Genomic DNA, 21,075 nt, shown 5'->3' with positions numbered 1-21,075 from the left:
CCTCTATCCACCCCCCAACTCAAAAGTTTGAAAACAAAATTTTAAATCCAAGGACGCAGTTCTAAATTACATGTTTTTTTCATCACGTAAAATTCCTATTCTAATAAGATCTTGATTCAGGGTTCATAAATCACTTGAGAAAGAAAGCACATACACATCTAATTCTTATCAGTTTTTCGAGAAAAAAACCTAAAGTATTTTCTGTTATTTGCAGCTGCCTTAACAGCAAACGACAATTAAATGTGTGAACAAGGTTGTCAGAGTAACACATCATTCACACCACTTATGGAAAGACGCTTTAAGACTTCCAGAAGCAGTAATTAAAATTAACGAAAGCTACTCACGGGGACTTGTCAGAGGAGTACATTTTATGATTTGTTGTTTGATAGAGAGGAAAACCAAATCGCCTCAAAGTTCAAGAGTTTTTACTCTAACGTCTAAATCCAACCCACCTGCCACGGGCACTGAGGAACCGAGCCCAGGAGCTCAACAAGCAACTCCCTAAGGTTAAGAGTTCCAATCCCTTCAATATTACACAACCATTCGGAAAAAGCGCTGAAGAGGACGGAGAAGGGAATTTTCTCCCAAAAAATCAGAAGAGAAAGGGGCGGGGGCAGGTATTTTCTCTACTGTTGAGCCGGGAAAAGCGCAAGATCCTACTGGTAGTTGCTTGCTATACCGCTCCACCAGCCTTTTCGTTAACTCAGCATGAATGAAGGCACTCAAAACGAAAAGATATTGAACGATATTACCCACCTCTAGTCCCAAAGAAACTCCGAAGATTCTCACCCAGAACTCAGGTGGCGGTCTCTCACCTGGGCCTTGCCGAAGTCCACAGTCCTGACGTAAAACGCACTTTTCAGCAATACGCCTTACGATTGGTTGAGTCGGGAGGGAACTCTCAGTCCTATTGGCTTCGGGAGCCGAGGAGGGGCCAGGGGGCGGGAGTTTGGGGCTGGCTCTGACAGGCCCACTGCTTGAGCTCCCAGAGTTCCTATTGGGTCAACGCGAGCAGCGCCAAGATGGCGGCAGCGGCGACCTGCGGCACCGGCACCAGGAGTACTGGATCTGTGGTGGCGGCGTCCAGCAGGAACAACGTCACCAGCTTCCAGCGGAGGGGTCCTAGAGCCACCGGTGCCGACAGCGGCTGCTCTCGACTGGTGTCCATCTCGGGGACACGACCGTCGGTGCGGAATGGACAGCTGCTGGTATCAACCGGGCTCCCAGCCCTGGACCAGCTCCTAGGTCGGTTCAGAACGGAGATGTGGGCTCAACAGAGGGAAAACTTAGGGAGGGGACCTGCCGGGGGAGCCACTCTGACCCCACATCTCTCTCTGACCTCTCAGCCTTCGGACTTGGAGAGGATAGCCCGGTCTGATGGAGATGGAGGGGAGGAAGGGTTGCATGGAAACGTCTAAATGATGTTAACTAAATCCGTTTTCGTGCACTTTCTTCTCTGGTGCCTGCCAGCCTTTTTCTAGATTACGACAGGAAACCTACATGCTTTTACCCGGACATGCTTCCTAGTCAAGGGGAATCAATGTTTGGAGACGGTTTGGCATTCATCTAGAATTCCGTCCTGGTCTGTGAATGCACCTTTCTGCCAACCCCAGGTAGCTCATGGTTGGGACTAACCTGCAAAAGTTTGTGTCAGTTGTGAGAGATGGGCTTCATTAGAAAATGCTGAAAAAAGTAATTCCCCCTCTTCACCACCAGGCCGCTCATCTCCTGGTTCTGAATCTTTAAACAAATTGTACTGACTTTAAGAGAATGTATGTTAAAGGCTTATGTGGATCCAAAGTAGTTAAAACCTGTCTTTGACCTTAAGAGTCATACCCAGCATCTCCATTAAATATATGCATATTTGTTATTTTTTTCTCTATATATTTTGCTTCCCAGAGTTACATCTCAAACGATACGTTTAAAATTAATTCACATTTTAACAAGAAAAAGAAGTCCAGTTTTTAGGCTTTCCTGTATAGTCTCTGGAGTTTTTCATGAGAAGGCTGGTAAAGAATATGCTTGATTCATAGCAGTTATGTTGAAAAGATTGAACAGATTAGATTGGTAGGACAAAGCTGCTGTGTTAATAAAGCTTGTAAATTAGTTAATTCCATCAGAATGCTACTTTACTAAAATTGGTCCATGTTTGTGTTTCATAACTTTTTTATAGGGTGAGATGTGTCAGTTAAGCCTTGTACACTTTCATAAAATGCTACAAATGCCATTGCTTGTTCTTGTACGTCCCTTGACATTTTCTCTCTGTGATTTTTTTTCCCACAGGTAGGCTTTTCAGATAGGTTTAGTGCAATAGAAAATGACGAGGCCAATGAAAAAAAGAGTATGGCTTCTTGCCTCTTGATTTTTCATGACCTTAACTGGATCCTGGTTATTTTTACATAAATTTAAGTATTTTCCCTTAATTGTTTCCAGTCTGTTGCCTTCCTAAATTGCATGCTACTATAAACAGAAACGATGAAATAAAAATATCTCGTTAGCAAATGTTCATCTCACTTTTCTCCCCTTGTGAGCCTTACTTGGTGTCATCCTATATTTAAATTTAAAGCTTGGAGGCTGTTTCTAGTCCTTAATCTTTTTTTTTTTTTGTAACTTAATGGAGATATGTAACTTCATTCACTTGATTCTGAAACTCTCCAAACAAAAAGGTCACATTTCTAACATTATATCTTAAGTTCCATATTAGAGTAACAAAATGTGCCTAGCACAGTACCTGGCGCTTAGTAGATTCTAAATAAGTTCTTGGTTGAAAGAAAAATAATGTGTAGGAAAAAACGTAGACAAGAGATTATGAAACATGTAGGATGGAATTATGTGTTTGAGCTCTAAAATCAGACTCAGAGATTAACTGATATGAACAGACAGTCTGGGCTGATCCTCAGGCTCCACATTTAGTGCTCTTCACTGTGCTGCAACTGTTTCAAATTTCTGAGGACTCTTCAGGTTTTTTTTAACCATGTATTGAATCTAAGCCTAAAGATTTAACTATATAGTCTCTTAAAGCACCCACCAGAAAGGTGACCCAAAGCACCTTCCTCATGTGTTTCTACAGTGACATAAACTGAACTATAATTTAAAATTTTTCCAGACTTGCTTGGGGATGGGGACTCTAATAATTTGACTCTAACAAGCTTATGCTAAAAATTAGTGTTCATTAAGATGATTAAAACGAACATCAGTTTTTGGATATTTTGAAATATATTTTGCATGTATACAGTTAGTTCTCAAATTGCACAGAAATTGAAGACATTGTTATAGTAGGAGTTGCTACCTTTGGAATAATAAAATGTCCAGAAGTATTTCAGTCGTTGTTGACTCCTTAATGGCATTTTTGTATTTTGATTTTCTATTTTGTGTAAGCCTATGGAACAAATCCTATACATTTGTTTTTCATTAAACCATATTTGAAAGTGAAACATTTGGCTGCTAATGTGTATACATGAAAGTAAGACAATTCAGATTATATTGTTGTTCTAAAATGTTATTTGACTCAGATTGTAACAAGTCTAATATAACCATATTGTGACAAAATGTAATGATAGTAGGATTTTATGATATCAGAATGATGAAACTATACTGTGACATTGTGATTGTTGCCTGAATATATTCTGTGACATACACTGCAGTGATATATTTTACTACTGCCATTGAGACATTATTGTAATTTTAAGTGTAGATGCAAAACATATTTGAAAGGCATAATATAGGCTAATTGAATCTTAGTTATTTGATGATATGCTAGCATTTCACTGCTTACTCCGAAGTGTTTTATAAATTTGAAAATTTCCTATTACTGAATCTTTTACATGATCTAATTGTATTAAGTATTTTTGTTCTGGCAGCTTATTTATTGTTAGATATCGATATACATTTCCCAAGTTGGCTAATTTTTGAAGTTCTGAGATTTCCTAACCCAGTTTCTCAACCCTGCCTTTCCAGGACATTTTATGTTGTTATTTGAGGACACTATGTGTAAATATTTCATTTTTCTTCCAGGAATTTCCAGAGAGAGATTATATAGTAGGTAAAGGATTCTGGCAGAATTTCACTTTTTCTAGGATATAAAATATAGTGCATTTTAGGACCATATTGTCTAACCTAGAGAAATTATCCCTCAGAAGGATGACTTCTCAGGTTTAACTGGCTTAACCTCTTTGCTGTGCAGAACTTATTAAATTTTGACAGTCAAGTGAATGGAAATAGGAATTGGGGATAATAGTCCAGGAAGACTGTTCTGAAGAAGCTTGAGGGTAGCTGCCATTTTCAGCACTACTGTGAAAAAATAAATACTGGAGGATGTAGCCCCTTTGCTCTACTGTATCTTAATCTGGAGTGTGAGGTGATATACACTGAGCTTCGGCTATATATTTAACATAATTCTGGTTATGATATTTTAACAGTTGTTAACTGTACATTTAAAGTAAATATAGCTTATTCCTTTGTATTGCTATGTAAAGTTGTTTTGTGTAATTTAATCTACAGAACCATTCTCCTTGTTGTTGGCTTGTCTATTTTGGTTGCCGTATTTGCCCAGCCAATAGTTGTGATAATCACGCATTGTTGGGATGTTTCATACCTCCTAGAGAAGAAAAAGTAGGCCTATTAGTGATATAACTGCAATTTAATCTGAAATACGGCATTAGTTAAGTAGTTAAGGATATTGCTATGAACCAAGGATATGAACTGGTTTTTTACATTGCATTTTCCCTAAAATGCTTTTCTGTAATTTTAAGCAAAACCATTTATAGAGAGCACTGGAAAGGACTGGTATAAATCACTTATCTTTCCTGACTTTTATTTCTTTTCCCTTTTATTTCCTCTAACTTTGAAAAAGGAGTTACCCTTGTAAAATACGATATCACTTCTGGACCTTAATATTCTAATATATTAATTTGACCTCGTTTACCCTAAATTTATAGCTTAATTAAAGATGTGTTTTGGGAAGTGTGTGGGAATCGAATTTTCTCCCTCTAATATATCGTTTTCTAACTATTCACATGAATTTTTTTTTTTTAATTCTTTCCTTCATATTTAAAGAAAATGAAATAGAAAGATACTGGCACTTAAGAATCTTAAATTTGCTGATGTTTTTTAAGCTGTTAGATTTTTTCTAGTTTGAAGACAAAATGCTGTCATTTTTTAAAAAATGTAAAAGCTTGATGAAATTAATACTTTAAGATATCAGACTTGCAAAGTATCTTAAAGCTTTCAAACTTATGTAATCTTACAAGTTGATAAAATATTCTACCCATGTTTTCTAGTAAGCTGCAGATGAACTTATACTTCTTAAAGAGATCTAAAGTAAAACCAAGAGTTTATTTGCATAGTGACTTAGAATATTGATGATTTCTCTAAGACACAATCAAAGGGAAGAAGAGGCCGTAAACAACACCATTTTACTCCTTTGTATGTTTCGCTATAGAAATGAGACGAGTGCTCACTTACCCCATTACTTACCTGTCAGACATTTTAGTGAACTATTTGAAAAGGATATTTCTATTTTAATTGGGAACTATTAATGTGAAATCTGTGTTGCTTTTGAAGTTACTAATGAATTACTGAATTTAAAGATGTGTTAAAAGTTAACTTTTGCTGAATATACCTTGTCAAAACGTTGTGCCATGGTTGGTTGTTTAAGCTTTTCAATTTTTGGTAGGGAGCATGACTACATACTTATTCGAATTTACTCTAGTTTAAAATATAAATAGAATCTCAGTATATCAAGTGAGTTATTTCATAATACCTTATATTTGGGGGACGTGTAGGGTCTTGTCACATAAGAAAATGAGGTTTGGAAGAATAGAGGAACTTTGCTGCTATATGTATGTGTGTATGTACATGTCAAATCATGTACATATGAATAAAAGAATAAAAGCTTGATTTACAAATAATTAATAAGGTGGCTCCTTCTTATTTCCCATGACCAACCTTCCAAATGACCAACATTTACTAAGGTCAGTCCAAATGTGAGGCTAGTGAATTTACATTATATAGCCATTAGAAAAAAAGAAAGTTGCCTTTTTGTAAGAGAAGTCCTGATAGAATATTAATTTGGCTGATAAAAGTCATTAAACTGTCCTCATATTATCTGTTTTAAGTAATGTTCAAATTTTCCAAATATCAGAATTTTAATATATATGAGATTTTAAAAATTTGAGTGGTGTTTCCTGAATTATCAGGAACAGTGGATTGACTCATTCTTACAGAAAACTACCTTCTTAGCATAGGCTGATTTACTGTTAAGGTGATCACCATTTATCAAATAATGATACAGTTTTAGTGTATCATTTAGTTTCTAGTCAGAAAATAATTGCCAGAATGGTAAGTGTAGCTCTTACTATACCTCTTTTGGTAAGACACCTGAGAAGTTCTCACTTCTTTTAATTGGGAAACTATTTCTTGATCTGTTCTCATTATTTCACTGTGAATATAATTCACAAAAAAATTTTTACTTCTCTATTTCACTTGGAGGCCTTATATAAATTCCTAATTTGAGGATACATGAATGTAGACCCAAAGAAGTTTAGATAAGAAATCTAAATCCTTCCTGTAAAACTTAAGTTATGGAAAGAAAGGCACCTAACTTTTTTATAGTACTTGCTGTAGACTAACTGAAGCATCTGTTATGTGCTTGTATTATTTCATCTCAAATACACAAAATGATGATTAGATAGTTAATTGTTTTTGCATGTAAGGGAAAGTAATGAAATAAGGACTTGGCAAGTGTGATTTAAAATGCTTACAATGGATTAAAAAGTTAGTAGTGGTCTCTATGTAGCACAAGCTATAAATTTAAGTATTTGGTCTAATCTTGTCCCAAAGGAAACCTTTTTGCTCTGATCCTTTACGGCTGTTATCATCACACGTATTTCAGTTTGTATTTCAGTTTACGTTAATCTTTTCGTTTGACCAACATTTGAAGTTATTGTGTGTAGTCTCATGTGGCTTTAAATGCTGAAATGAAGGAATTTATATCAATGTGAAATTAAAGTACACATTTAATTCTACAACAAATCCACTTAAAATATATAAATGTATTGGTTTCATTTTTTTAAATTGTTTTCTAACAGTTTGGCATGCTCTGTTTATAGTCATAAAGTTGCCAAATGTTAGATTGTATTCTGTGTGCATGCATGTTACCAAATTTCAAGTTCTTTGAAGCATAACAGTTATTTGTGCTTATTTGCAAGGCAAAAAATAAACACTATCGAATGAATTTTTCATACAAAGTTTTTCTATGCAGTTTGCCACTATGAAACTTTATTGGGGAAAAGTTCTTTATTGTTATTCTAAATGTTTAGTGTCTTTTTAAATTAATTATACTTTAAGTACATTTCATTCTTTGTGTACACATTCTTAAATTTTGAAGTGAATATGTTTGTGTTTGCAACATTAATTACACATAGTAATACTTTTACAAATGGTTTTACAAACAAAATATCAGGAGTTAAATGGTTGAATGTCTTTATCTTTCTGACGTTGTTCTAGTTTCCTAAAACTTGATTTTAAATTGATTTTTAATAAACCACTATTTGAGGTACATGTTTGTGATCATATTACTCTGACATGTTTAAAATAACATTTTCTAATCAAATTGAAAATGTGTTTTGTGATTGTGGTGATTGTGCCTTTTTTGTTTGAAGTGACAAAAATGTTCCTTTTAAGTTCTAAATATATTCAGAGTATGTCCAGACTTTGTGTATATTATTAATATTGGAAAAGGAATTCCTTTTAATTGTCAGGGTTTTTTCTTCAAGGCCTATTAAATTTGAGAATAAATATTAAAGTGGAATTTCTATTATAATAACCTTTCTTTCCTGTGTTGTACTTCTGTTGTAGTTAAGCTACTGTGCACGTTTAAGTCTCAGCTATTGAGCTAATTTATTAGCAAGTGCTAAATATAACATTAATGGAATGCTTAACTGGTTATATTGAATGCTGCATGGTCCTATCACAGGAGAAAGGAGGATAGTACAGTATATTATGAAAGTAATTGTAATGTGTAGTGTATAATTACATATAATATGTAATTATTTCATAATAGCACCTTAAGCAAAGTATTGCAAAGGTAATTAAAATGTTGTTCTCGACTGCAATTTTAAAGTTATTGAAGTACCTGTCCTTGATAATGCCTAACTTTTATGCTAAAGATAATGTGAAAAAGTAGATTAATTTTATTCTTGGTTTTGTTTCACTTCCAGGTGGAGGTCTGGCCGTTGGAACAGTTCTTCTAATTGGTTAGTACAGCAATACATACTTTACTCTTCCCAATCACAGTTTTCTGTTGTGCATAATGATTTTATGAGTTTGTCTATTCTGAGATTAAGTATTTAACACTCTGCAAGAGTTAAGGTAAATTAAAGAGGAATTGCCTTACATTCTAATTTAAATTAAAATGCTGATGTGAACTTGAAACGACTTAGGAAAATATATATGAAAATGTAGCTCTTATAATTTAAAAATGTTCACATTACTTTGTCCTCCATTTGTTTTAAAAAGACAAAAATTAATGCCAATAGATTTTTTGGAGAATCTCAGTATTTAGAGTGGGATTATTACAGTGATTCATTTGATAAGTTGATTTACACATAAGCCCTTTGTATATATCACAGATTTTTATCATAATTGTCTTCTTATTGAAAGAAAAATAACAAACTGATAAATCACATTTTTGTTCATCTTTAAAACTTCCATGGTTCTTATTTAAATAGACATACATAACCCTGTTTACCTTTTTTTTTAACTTTAGATCATAGAATCTTGGAATTGAAATAAACCTTGGCAGTTACACGATCAAAGCTCCCACGTGGCCACGAATCACTTTTCCATAATCCTTGACAGATATCAAACACCATTTGAGTACAGATTGTCTAGTTTAAAGGGCTCACTACTTCACAAAGCAATGCTTTGTTATTGAAAATGTATGATTTATTAGGAAGTTTTTTATATTAATGTTTAATGTGTATGCCTGTAACAACTTTGTTGTTCCTAGTTTTGTCCTCTGATACTCTTTCACATGACACTCTTAAAATTTTTGAAGATAACTGTTTAATCACCTCAAATCTTCTCCAAACTAAATAGACATAGTTTCTTAAACTGGTTTTTACGTATCGTGGTTGTCACACTCCTCACTCTCCTGGTTGTTCTCTTGTCGCACCTTCTGGTCTGGCATTGTCTCTTTAACTGTGCTCAGAACTAAATACTATACTCCGAATTTAGTATAACCTATGCTTAAATTCTAGAAATGGAGATGTCAGTTGCATTTTTAAAAATTTATCTTTTAGTAAATAAAGAATAATTGAAGGAATTTTTGGAAAAAATAATTCACAGTTTTGATATAAGTATATAAATACACAAAATACAAGAGGACATATAGAAAAATTGGGTAGTCTTTTCAGTTCCTCACTCCCCATAACCAGGGACAGTTCTGTCCTGGGTTTCCCACCCAAATATTTCGATGTAAGTAATATACATGGGAGCATTCAACACCTTGCTTTTTCTACTTAATGCATGTTAGAGATCAGTCCATGTCCATTCATATAGATATACATACCTCATCCTTCTCAAGAACAGAATAGGATTTTTTTTTCTAAATTTATTTATTTGTTTGTTTGTTTGTTTATTGGCTGCGTTGGCTCGTCGTTGCTGCGCACCGACTTTCTCTAGTTGCAGCTAGCAGGGGCTGCTCTTTGTTGTGATGCATGGGCTTCTAGTTGTGGTGGCTTCTCTTGTTGCAGAGCACGGGCTCTAGGAGTGTGGGCTTCAGTAGTTGGGGCGCATGGGCTCAGTAGTTGTGGCACACAGGCTTAGTTGCTCCATGGCATGTGGGATCTTCCCAGACCAGGGATTGAACCTGTGTCCCCTGCATTGGCAGGCAGATTGTTAACCACTGCACCACCAGGAAAGTCCCTATATGAACATTTTAAAGTACTTTTATATAGACTCATTAATTTACTTTGTTCCTCATGAGGCTATAAGTTAAGTAGAGCCAGAGTTAATATCATCATTCTCAATTTACAGATGAGAAACAGAAACTCAGAGAGGGAAGTTTTTAATCCAAGGTTACCCAAGTAGTATATGGGAAAGCTGAAATATAAAGCTGTGATCTTCCCGGACCAGGGATTGAACCTGTGTCCCCTGCATTGGCAGGCAGATTCTTAACCACTGCGCCACCAAGGAAGTCCTGAATAGGATTTTATTGTATGCATATGCACAGTTTACTTAAATCATTCTCTACTGATAAGTTTAACTCATAATTTTCTGTTACTAACAATCATATTGTACAAATCTTATATATAAGTTTTGCATACATATACATCATTAGAATAAATTCCAAGATATAGGCTTGCTTGATAGAAGTATGTTAAATTGTATTAGATATTAGATTTCTCTCCCAAGAGGTTATACTACCTTATACTTCAATTAAATGTTATAAGAATACTAGGTTACACTCACCCTTAACAATATGCATTTTGAAACATTTTCATCTTTACCAGTCCAAATAGGTGAAAAGTGAAGAATGGCATTTCATGATTTAAACCTGGGACTTTTCCCTTTGATGAACAAAAATCTGAGTTATTATAATGGTTTAAAAATATGCACCTGAATTTTTATTCTTTTCTCCAGGGGGAAGTATGTGTGAATGATACTAAGAATCCAGTGATGATTGATAATTCATTCAAAAAATGTTAAACACCCAGGTGCATGCTAGATATTAGGGTTACAAATATAAATGAGTTACTCTCTACCCTTAAAGAAGAGAGATAAATAAAGCAAATAATTACAATATAAGTTAATACCATAATAGATGTGTTTATTATTACTACATTTTATTGTTGATTGTAGCTGTACAAGGGACTACTATTGATTTTTGTATATCATCCTATAGCCAGCAACTTTTGAATTGTTTATCGATTCACTTGAATTTTCTAAGTAGGCAGTCATCTTCTGCAAACATTGAAAATGTTATTTCATAACAGATTTTGGTGTTTTAAAAGTGAGTGCTTCCATAACAAATATAAAATAAAAATATGGGAGTGGCTTTAGAACCAGGCAATAGGCAAAGTCTGGAAGGATTTTGAGGCACATATTAGAAAAAGCTAAATCACTGTAAACAAATTGTTGGTAGAACTCTGTACTTTGAGGACACTGTCAACAAGGATGAAAAAGAAGAAGGTCCATGTTACTGACAGTTGGAGGAAGAGGACCCTTGTTATGTAGTGGCAGAAAGCTTAGTGGTGATGTCTGTAATTACATGGAAACATCACATGCCTAATAAACTTGATGACCTAGTCTTAGAGATTTTCTTTGATAATAAGTAATAAGGAAAAACTCGAATAAGAATAACTAAAGCACAGTGACAGATTTTAAAAAAAAGATCTGTCTTTGATGAAATATCAATTCACCAAGTATTACACTGGGTATTCAGTAACTATTTGTTGAATTAATAATTGCATAAAACAATATTACAAGTATAAAGCAAAGGCCTTGCCTTTATAGTCTGGTCTTTCCATAAAGCTAATATTTTGAATCATCTCATTACTACTTATGCCTTACTATCAACTTCTGAGTGTATAAGATTTTAAAAACTATGTTTAGCTTAAGTAAACTTAGTTTTATTATCTGTTGGCCTTTTTTGTCTAGGAAATCTTAAAACAAAATTTGGAAGCATTTTTACATTTCCTTGAAAGATTAGGTCAGCAGAAGGAATCTTATCTACTAGCAGAAGTAATCTTATCTACTATTTTCTACTTCTCTCCATTTCCAAGTCAACACAACTTGTACAATAGATGAAATCTGCCTTAAGAAATGGATGAATAGTTCCAATACAAACCAAATATGTAGATTTAAGGTCAGTGGTTAGGAGTTTAGGGCATCACTATACTTCTCATCACTCAAAGATTTTTTTTATTCCACAAGTAAGAGAATATTAATGCAAATCATCTTCATGCTTTAATTACTTTTCACTATAGACTGTGAACATTTTAACCATTTTCTCATTTACCAAAGCAATTGTGTGTATCAGTGTGTACATGCACATGAGTGTGGGGTAACAGAGTAGTGGATTTACCGTCTCAGAAGCAATGTAACTATGGAAACTGGATACAGTGAGCACTGCCAGAAAACCTATGGTAGGTCTACTTTAGACCTTCGGAATGCAAAAAAAAAATGAATATGAATACATAAAAGGCCGTTCTCTGAGTAATAAATTGAAGAACTAAGGGACTCCTACGTTTACTTTGAAAATCAAAGATAGAGTTATCTTAAAACATGTTTCATTCTTTAGTACTGGAATAGGTTTTGAGATGTTTTATATTTAAATCTCTTTCTGACAGTCTGGTACACAGGTAAATTTGGAACACCTGAAAAGTATCAAAAGTGAGAAGATGGCATAAATATTTAAAGTTCAAAAAAAAAAAAAGTTCGAAAAAAAAATAAAGTTCACACAGCTTCTTTTTACGTTAAGGATCTTGATCTATATGTGGACATATCGAGCATCAAGAAGAATTAATAGAAGTCAGTAATTAAAATACAAGTTGTGATATTTATGAACGCATTATTTTTAATTTAATCTCTTAGATTATATAATTTTAATTCTAGAAGTAGGAGATAAATGATATGCTTTTAAACAATTAATTACAACTAGCTATGATGTACTTTTGTATTTGTTGCCTATTGCTTATATAACAATATTAACACAAACTTAATAGCTTAAAAAGAACACACATTTATTAACTCACAATTTCTGTGGGTCAGGAGTCCAGGCACAGCTTAGCTGGGTCCTCTGCAAGCGGACAGTCAAGGTGTCAGTCAGGGCTGTGTTCTAACTGAAGGTTTGGCAGAGGAAGGATCTGCTTCCAAGCTCACACAGTGGTTGACAGCATTCAGTTCCTTACTGTCAGCCAGAGACACTCTCACAACTGGCATCTTATTTCTTTAAAACCAGTAAGGAAAATGTCTCTCAACAAGACAGATGTTACAGTTTTATGTAGCAGAAGTGATATCCCATCACCTTTGCCATATTTTTTGGGTTAAAAGCAAGTCACAGGTTCCACCCATATGCAAAGAGAAGAGGTTACACAAGAGATATACCAGGAAACAGGATCATGGGGATCACCTTAGAATCTGTCATGCTTTTCATAGATTTAATTTGTTATAATTTCATATAATAGCAAAAACTAAACACTCCCAATATATCTCTCACAGGATAGTATAGTATTTTCTCATCAGTTGTTTTTGAACTTTTTGAATTTGCTGAGCTATGTTTTCCTTTTACATCAGGTAATAAATTCTGAGCATTTTCCTTATGGTATACGAGTTGGCAAACTACAGCCTGCTGGCTGGCAATTTATCTATGAAGACTTATTGGGGGACTTCCCTGGTGGTGCAGTGGTTAAGAATCTGCCTGCCAATGCAGGGGGCATGGGTTTTTTCGAGCCTTGGTCTGGGAAGATCCCACATGCCACAGAGCAGCTAAGGCCCTGCACCACAACTACTGAGCCTGCGCTCTGGAGCCCGCAAGCCACAACTACTGAGCCCATGCACTGCAACTACTGAAGCCCACGTGCCTAAAGCACACGCTCTGCAACAAGAGAAGCCACCACAATGAGAAGCCTGTGTACAGCATGGAGGAGTAGCCCCCGCTCACTGCAACTAGAGAAAGCCCACACGCAGCAATGAAGACCTAACACAGCCTAATTAATTTTTTTAAAAAACTTATTGGAACACAACCCTGCTCTATTTATTTGCACATTGTCTATGGCTTCTTTTGTGCTACAAGGGCAGAGTTAAGTAGTTTCAACAGAGAAACTACTTATATGGTTCACAAGCCTGAAATATTTACGCTGACTTTTAAGGAAAAGCTTACCAATTCCTGTTTTATATAATTATATTTCATATTCTCTTTAATTTATTTTATAGTAGTAAAACTTGTTAGAAGACTGAAGTAAGACAACTGTTATCAATACAGTTTTCTAGAAAAAACCACCTGACCTTCTGTCCTGAAGCATTTAAGCGCCTACTATGTGTTTGACACTGTTAGTAAGCAGTAAGAATCTTGGTTTTTACCCTTGATGAACTTAAACTGGATGTTGGTTGCACGTGGAATTACTATGAACAATACTTATATAATGTGCATATGTTTGTGCAGGGGCAAGAGGTATGGAAAAGGCTTAAACTGAATCAAAATATGGGCAGAAATTGAGGGAAGATGAACGGAGAAAAGTATTTGTATGTAAACTGTATAAACACATGCATAGGAGAGGCTATCAGCAGAGTATGCTCCTGTAATAAAGAGGCGAAAGCCCTTCTAAAGGAGAGAGTGTTAATTTAGGACTAGTCAGAGGGAAAGTTTGGCCTACTTTCCCTGAGTCTTTTGTCTCAACTACCTACTTGTAGAATTCAAATTGTGAAACTTCGAAACTCATATATCAGCTCCTCAAACTGCAGCGTGCAGGAATCAGGCTGTTTACCCTTTTTCTACCAGAAGACACCTGGGAGTTTTTGTTTGCTTAGCTTTATAGCCAGTCAGATGGATCATGTTTCGCCTCCTAGTTACCTTTGGTCATTTTCCAAGAATTAAGTTGTTGCAATGATCTTACCTTCTCTGTTACTTTTATCTCAATAATATTCTGTATTTTTTTCTCTGTAGACTCAATTTCCTAGTATTCCTATTGTTTCTAAACCTTTGCAGTTTGCCTTGTATAACACCTATTTCATATAAAACACCCTCTAATATCTTTAAAATTTATCATTAAATATCCTATTAAAATATTTAACATTTAGTGAGGATTTACCATCAGCCAGACATCACGCTGAACCCTTGATGTGTATTTTATCATTTAATTTCACAACAATCAGATGAGGTGTCTATATTTTACAGAAGATGAAATTGAAATTTTGAGAGAAGCCAAGGAACTTGCCCAGGGTCACACACCTAATGGCTAAGATTCGCCATCAAGTTTCTCTGACAGTAAATCATCATTTTATACTAAAACCTGATAACTCATATTAAAATTCTTTCTGGAGTGAGATTTTTATCTTTGGCTATTCTTCCTTCTATACCATCTCATTGCTGCCATATACTGACTTCTAGTTATTTCTGTCATTTATTAGAGACTGTCATGATCTCATGACCTCAGGAAGGCATTGAACATTCACCAGCAAGCTTTTGTATAACTCTAATCACCTCCTTTTCATTCTCAGTAACCTCAATGGCCTTTTAAAACTCTCTTGTGCTCAAGCACCAGACAGTACTTCTTTCTCCCTCATTTTCTGGGATGCCTTATTTCACACAGAAGTAAGAGTCTCATCATAAACAACTTTCCACCATCAAACCTCAAAACTTAGCTCTATCCACAAATGGAAAGATGAGTGGTACCTTCTCCTGTTTAAGAATCATCCTTTCATCTGTACTTTAAAGCTTTTCTCCTTCTATCTTTCCAAGTACCTGGCAATATGAATTTTCTTTTCTTATCATTACTATGTTTATTCTTTTCTATGTTTACTTGCTTTTCAAATGAAAACATTCCTCTCCGTTAACACTACCTTCTCCAATTATTGCTTTATTTCTTCCCTTTTGTAGCAAAGTCTGTTGAATAGGTCTGTAATACTTCTTATATGTTTTAGTAATATTTCAGTCATTGCTCAGTGTATTTCAGGCACTACCACTTCACTAAAACCACCTTAGCCAGAGACATTGGAGACCTTCTCATTGCTAAACCCAGAGGATACTTCTCAGTCCTATTCCTTCTTCATCTTTTCTTTTTTAATTAAACTATAGTTGTTATACAATGTTGTGTTAGTTGCTGGTGTATAGCACAGTGGTTCATATATATATTTTTTCTTCCATTAAGATTTATTACAGGATATTGAATATAGTTCCCTGTGCTATTACAGGATATTGAATATAGTTCCCTGTGCTGTGCAGTAGGACCTTGTTGTTATCTATTTTATATATTGTAGTTTGTATCTCCAAATCTTAAACTCCTAATTTATTCCTGTCCCCTCTTTCCCCTTTGGTAATCATAATTTTGTTTTCTATGTCTGTGAGTCTGTTTCTGTTTTATAAATAAGTTCGTTTGTATCATATTTTAGATTCTACATATAAATGTTATCATATGATATTTATCTTTCTCTTCCTGACTTACTTTACTTAGTATGATAATCTCTAGGTCCATCCCCCTTGCTGCAAATGGCATTATTTCATTCTTTGTTATGGCTGAGTAATATTCCATTGTATATATGTACCACATCTTCTTTATCCATTCATCTGTTGATGGACACTTAGGTTGCTTCCATGTCTTATCTGTTGTAAATAGTGCTGCTGTGAACATTTGGGTGCATGTATCTTTTTGAATTAGTTTTCTCTGGACATATGCCCAGAAATGGGATTGCTGGGTCATATGGCAACTCTATTTTTAGTTTTTTCAGGAACCTCCATACTGTTTTCCATAGTGGCTGTATCAATTTACATTCCCACCAACAGTGTGGGAGGGTTGCCTTTTCTCCACACCCTCTCCAGCATTTATTATTTGTAGGCTTTTTAATGATAGCCATTCTGACCAATGTGAGGTATTACCTCAGTGTATTTTTGATTCACATTTCTCTAATAATTAGCAAAGTTGAGCATCTTGTCATGTGCCTAGTGGCTATCTGTATGTCTTTAGAGAAACGTCTATTGAAGTCTTCTGCCCATTTTTCGATTGGGTTGTTTGCTTTTTGTTGTTGAAGTGTGTGAGCCGTTTGTGTATTTTGGAAATTAAGCCCTTGTCAGGCATATCATTTGCAAATATTTTCTCCCATTCCACAGGTTTTCTTTTCATTTTGTTTATGGTTTCCTTTGCTGTGCAAAAGCTTTTGAGTTTGATTAGGTCAAACTTATTTTTGCTTTTATTTCTGTTGCTTTGGGAGACTGACCTAAGAAAACGTTGCTATGATTTACATCACAGAATGTTTTGCTATGTTCTTTTCTAGGAGTCTTATGGTGTCATATCATATATTTAAGTCTTTAAGCCATTTTGAGTTTATTTTTGCATATGATGTGAGGAAATGTCCTAACTTCATTGATTTACATGTGGCTGTCCAACTTCCCAACACTACTTACTGAAGAGACTGTCTTTTCTCCATTGTATAGTCTTGCTCCTTTGTTGAAGATTAATTGACTGTAAGTATGTGAGTTTATTTCTGAGCTCTCTTTTCTATTCCATTGATCCATATGTCTGTTTTTGTGCCAATACCATGCCATTTTGATTACTGTAGCTTTGTAGTATTGTCTGAAGTCTGGGACAGTTACACCTCCAGTTTTGTTCTTTTTCCTCAGGATTGCTTTGGCAATTTTGGGCCTTTTATAGTTCCATATAAATTTTAGGATTATTTGTTCTCATTCTGTGAAAAATGTCATGGGTAATTTGATAGGGATTGCATTAAATCTGTAGATTACTTTGAGTAGTATGGCCATTTTAACAATATTAATTCTTCCAATTCAAGAGTATAGGTTATCGTTCCATTTCTTTGAATCATCTTCAGTTTCCTTTATCAATGTTATATAGTTCTCAGCCTATAGGTCTTTTACCTCCTTGATCAGGTTTCTTCCTACATTTTTTGTTTGTTTTTATGTGATTTTAAAAGGGATTGCTTTTTACTTTCCCTTTCTGATAATTCATTGTTAGTGTAAAGAAATGCAACAGATTACTCTATGTTGATTTTGTATCCTGCTACCTGCTATCTTCTCAGGCCTCTTCTTTCTTGATCTCTGCAGCAATTGATGTGGTTAATCACTCTTTCCTTGAAGTACTCACTTCCTTTGGATTCTGTTATAATATTCTGTTCTGGTTTTCCTTCTACCCTTTGCTCATGTTTTCTTAGACTCCTTTGGCTCTACTTAGAATACTGACATAATATTCCCTCTTCTAGTGCTGCATACTCTTCCCTGGGAGGTCTCAGTCCCTGCCATAACTAGAATAACCAGGAAAAACCTCATCTTATAAAAGTAATCAGTAATCTCTAGGCATTGCTACATGTATAAGGTGCATAGAGAAATGTGGAGATCATATTCAACTTCCTATTCAGCATTTTCTCTTGGATATCTTATGCAGACCTCAAAATCAGTATGTCTAGAGCTAAACTCGCAGTCTGCCCTTATCTCCAAATTCTAGCCCATTCCTCTAAATCTATCCCTTTTCCTGTCATCCCTGGATTATTCAACCTACCGTGTCATACATGCCAGAGACTTGTCTCTTACGCTCTATACACCCAGTAATCATTAAATGCTGATGGTTTTCAACCTTTTAAATATGTATTTAAAAACTCTGTCTATATCTCTCCATTCTTGCTGCCACAACCCTAATTCAAACCATAATCAACAACTCTCACTGAAATTATTATAACAGCTTCTTAAGTTGTCCCCAATGTTCCCTTGCTTCAGTCCATTTTCATACTGTAGCCTGAGTGAACTTCATGGTATGAGAATCTGATCATGATCCTTGCTTAGGACCTTTCGGTGCTCTCTATTGATCTTAACATAAGGTGCAAGCTCCTTAACTTGGGTTCTAAGGCCTTTAGTGATCTGCCTCTGCTGATTCACTTTAGCCTTATCTCTTCTCATCTTCTCACCTCCTTCCTCAAGCTTTGTGTTTATCACCCTAAGCTTTTAATTCCATCAAAGTACCATTCTCTCATCTCTCTCCAGGCCTTTTCTTAAGTTCTTTCTTGCTGCCTCTTTTTCTTCTCCTTTCCTAACTCCTAATCATCTTTTAGGTCTCCACTTAAATATCTCTTCCAGAAAGTTATCCTTAACTGTAGCTTTCCTTCTCCTCACGCCCAATTAGTAGTATTTCTCTCATATAAATACTGCTGTAGTATTCTTTCTTTACCTTCTCATGATACTTATACTTTATTGAAAAAACCTGATCACACTTTATTCAGTAGACTGACTGTAAGCTCTGTGATCATGGGAACCGTATGGGGACACAGTGAATGAGTGCATGCGTGAATAAATGTATGATATGAAAGTCTGGCTAAAAACAATTTATAGTGGTTAGAAAGATGTAATCATGGAGTATTTTGAGCAATGAAGAGATTATGAGGGATGCACTGCAGGGATCATGTAAAAAACTTTAAGTGATAAAAAATACTCATTGCCCTAATCTAAACATGAGCTGTTTGTTACTATGCTTTTAAGACTTTAATCATAAATTTACTATCATATTTTGATAGACTAACAACAGAAACTTTTCTATGTCTGCATTTCATTATGTATATTAGATTCTAAATGTTTAACTAGCTTTGCTTAGACTTCTGTGATATGAAATATGATTTCCCTGTATTTTTCCTCTTTTAATTGGACCATCACAAAGGTGTTGATTTCTACTTCTGTGTTATATAAGCATGTTGGAGATGAGGGAGAAGCAGGAGGTAGGATGATTCCAAGATTACTGGCCAGAGAAAGTTTGAAATTAGCACCATTAGGTGAAGTCAGGAAAGGAGAAGAATGGGCAAATATTGAGGTAAAGTAATGAATTCAGTTTAAACACAAAGAATTTTATGTTCCAAGTAATTCTACCTAGTGGACAGTTGGATATTTGGGTATTAAATTAGGCTAGAGAAAAATATTTGGGATTCCTCAACATTATTTAATGAATGTTTCATTCAATGTATATTTTAGTTGAAGTCATAGACATGGATTACAATGCCCAAGTTTATAGACCCTTGTGGATCCAGAGATGGAATTTTAGGGAGTCTCTTAATGCCCTTAAATTACATGCAAATTTGTGTATGATTGTGTATATTTTTATACCAGCATATAAAACTTACACCAGTTTCTTAGAATGGCCTGAGACTCCAAAAAAAGACTCAGAACAACTAGAGTAAAAAGAAAAGCAGATCAAAATCTAAAGCCTAGCCACATCAGTGTTTAAGGGATAGATAAAGGAAAATAAGCCCAGGAAAGAGGTGAAGAGCATAGTTTCTGGAATCAGACTTCTTAGATTCAAATAATTGCTCTGCCCTTTGCTAGCTGTAAGGCAAACTGCTTACATTCTCTGTGCTTTAGTTTCTTTACTTGTAAGATAAAAATTAATAACATTTGTATGGTTATTATAAGGATTAAATGAGCTAATGCATGAGATGTGCTTTGCACCATGTTTAGCATATAGTTAATGGTCAATAACTCCTTATTTGCTTTTTTTAACATAATGTTGACTGTACTGGCCAGCCCCCCGCCCCCCACCCCCGGCCAGCCGCCACAAACACAAGATTCTGCCTCTTTGAAGGGTTTTCTCGTGATAGTTGGGGCCAGAATGAAGCAGAGCACCACCCCAAAAACCATGCTTACCACCTACATGGAAATCACCATAATTTCATAGACCACAAGCAGCTGGCTTGAAGAGAACAGATCAGAGTGAGGATAGGGACATCTCTCTACTTAAACCAGACAGATAATTGTGTAAGTTGATCTCTGCCACTTTCCTTTCTCCCAGTAATAGAATGAGGACTTGGAGAGAGGATGTGGGGTAAGAAGTATTTTAGGACTTGCCTTTCTTGTAGAACCCCTCTGCCCCACTGAGACCTTCAATCTACAAGCCTTAGTCTGCACTGAAGGAGGGAGAAAGCTTTGCACTGAACATTAAAGTTTTAAACTTAACTATTTCAAATTTTAATAACTGAAACTGGTGAGAAGATCATAGAATCCACTCTGGATGTCATTAAGAGATGAGAAAAGGAAGTTTTGATGTTGTATAGTTGAAAGCAGTGACTAGAAAATAAACAAGTAAAATTATTTCATGTTTGTATACCAACAAATTGAGAGCTCTATATAAACTGCTTACATATATAAAGAATGGCTAAAGAAACAGGAAAAGAGGGAGCAAGGAGTGTCTTTAAAATGGGGGAGGGGGAGGGTAGTTCCAAAAAGAAAACTGTCCATAGCAATAGCTGCAGTAGACAATAAAGATAAAAATTTTAAAGTGTCCCAGAAATTAAACACTTAGAAAGTCATTGATGAGTTTCAGACCAGTCTCAGTGGAATCATAGGGGCAGCTCATTTGGACTTTGATATTA

The 21,075-nt window shown here is 35.1% G+C and overlaps 2 protein-coding genes across 7 annotated transcripts in view; one reads left to right on the top strand and one right to left on the bottom strand.

Annotated features, from left to right (window-relative positions):
• IMMP1L (inner mitochondrial membrane peptidase subunit 1) overlaps positions 1 to 850 on the bottom strand; it is a 70,380-nt gene extending 69,530 nt beyond the window's left edge. For both annotated transcript variants that reach the window (XM_057747555.1, XM_057747557.1), the window contains exon 1: positions 757 to 850. The gene's annotated coding sequence lies outside the window, so the exon portion shown is untranslated. The remainder of the gene's footprint in view (positions 1 to 756) is intronic.
• Positions 851 to 993: 143 nt separating this feature from the next.
• The window catches only part of ELP4 (elongator acetyltransferase complex subunit 4), a 230,047-nt gene continuing 209,965 nt past the window's right edge, over positions 994 to 21,075 (top strand). For 3 of the 5 annotated variants that reach the window (XM_057750210.1, XM_057750212.1, XM_057750213.1), the window contains exons 1-2: positions 1,012 to 1,245; positions 8,220 to 8,255. In XM_057750210.1, the coding sequence (XP_057606193.1) occupies positions 1,023 to 1,245; positions 8,220 to 8,255 (259 nt within the window). In that variant the 5' untranslated portion in view covers positions 1,012 to 1,022. Of the gene's footprint in view, positions 1,246 to 1,429; positions 1,614 to 8,219; positions 8,256 to 21,075 lie in introns of those variants that run through there. The other 2 variants (XM_057750211.1, XM_057750214.1) reach the window with 2 other exon arrangements.

This window comes from Hippopotamus amphibius, chromosome 9 (genome assembly GCF_030028045.1).
Source record: "Hippopotamus amphibius kiboko isolate mHipAmp2 chromosome 9, mHipAmp2.hap2, whole genome shotgun sequence".
NCBI classification, from domain to species: Eukaryota; Metazoa; Chordata; class Mammalia; order Artiodactyla; family Hippopotamidae; genus Hippopotamus; species Hippopotamus amphibius.
Note: the sequence above shows the minus strand (reverse complement) of the source record. Positions and strands in the feature narration are given on the sequence as shown.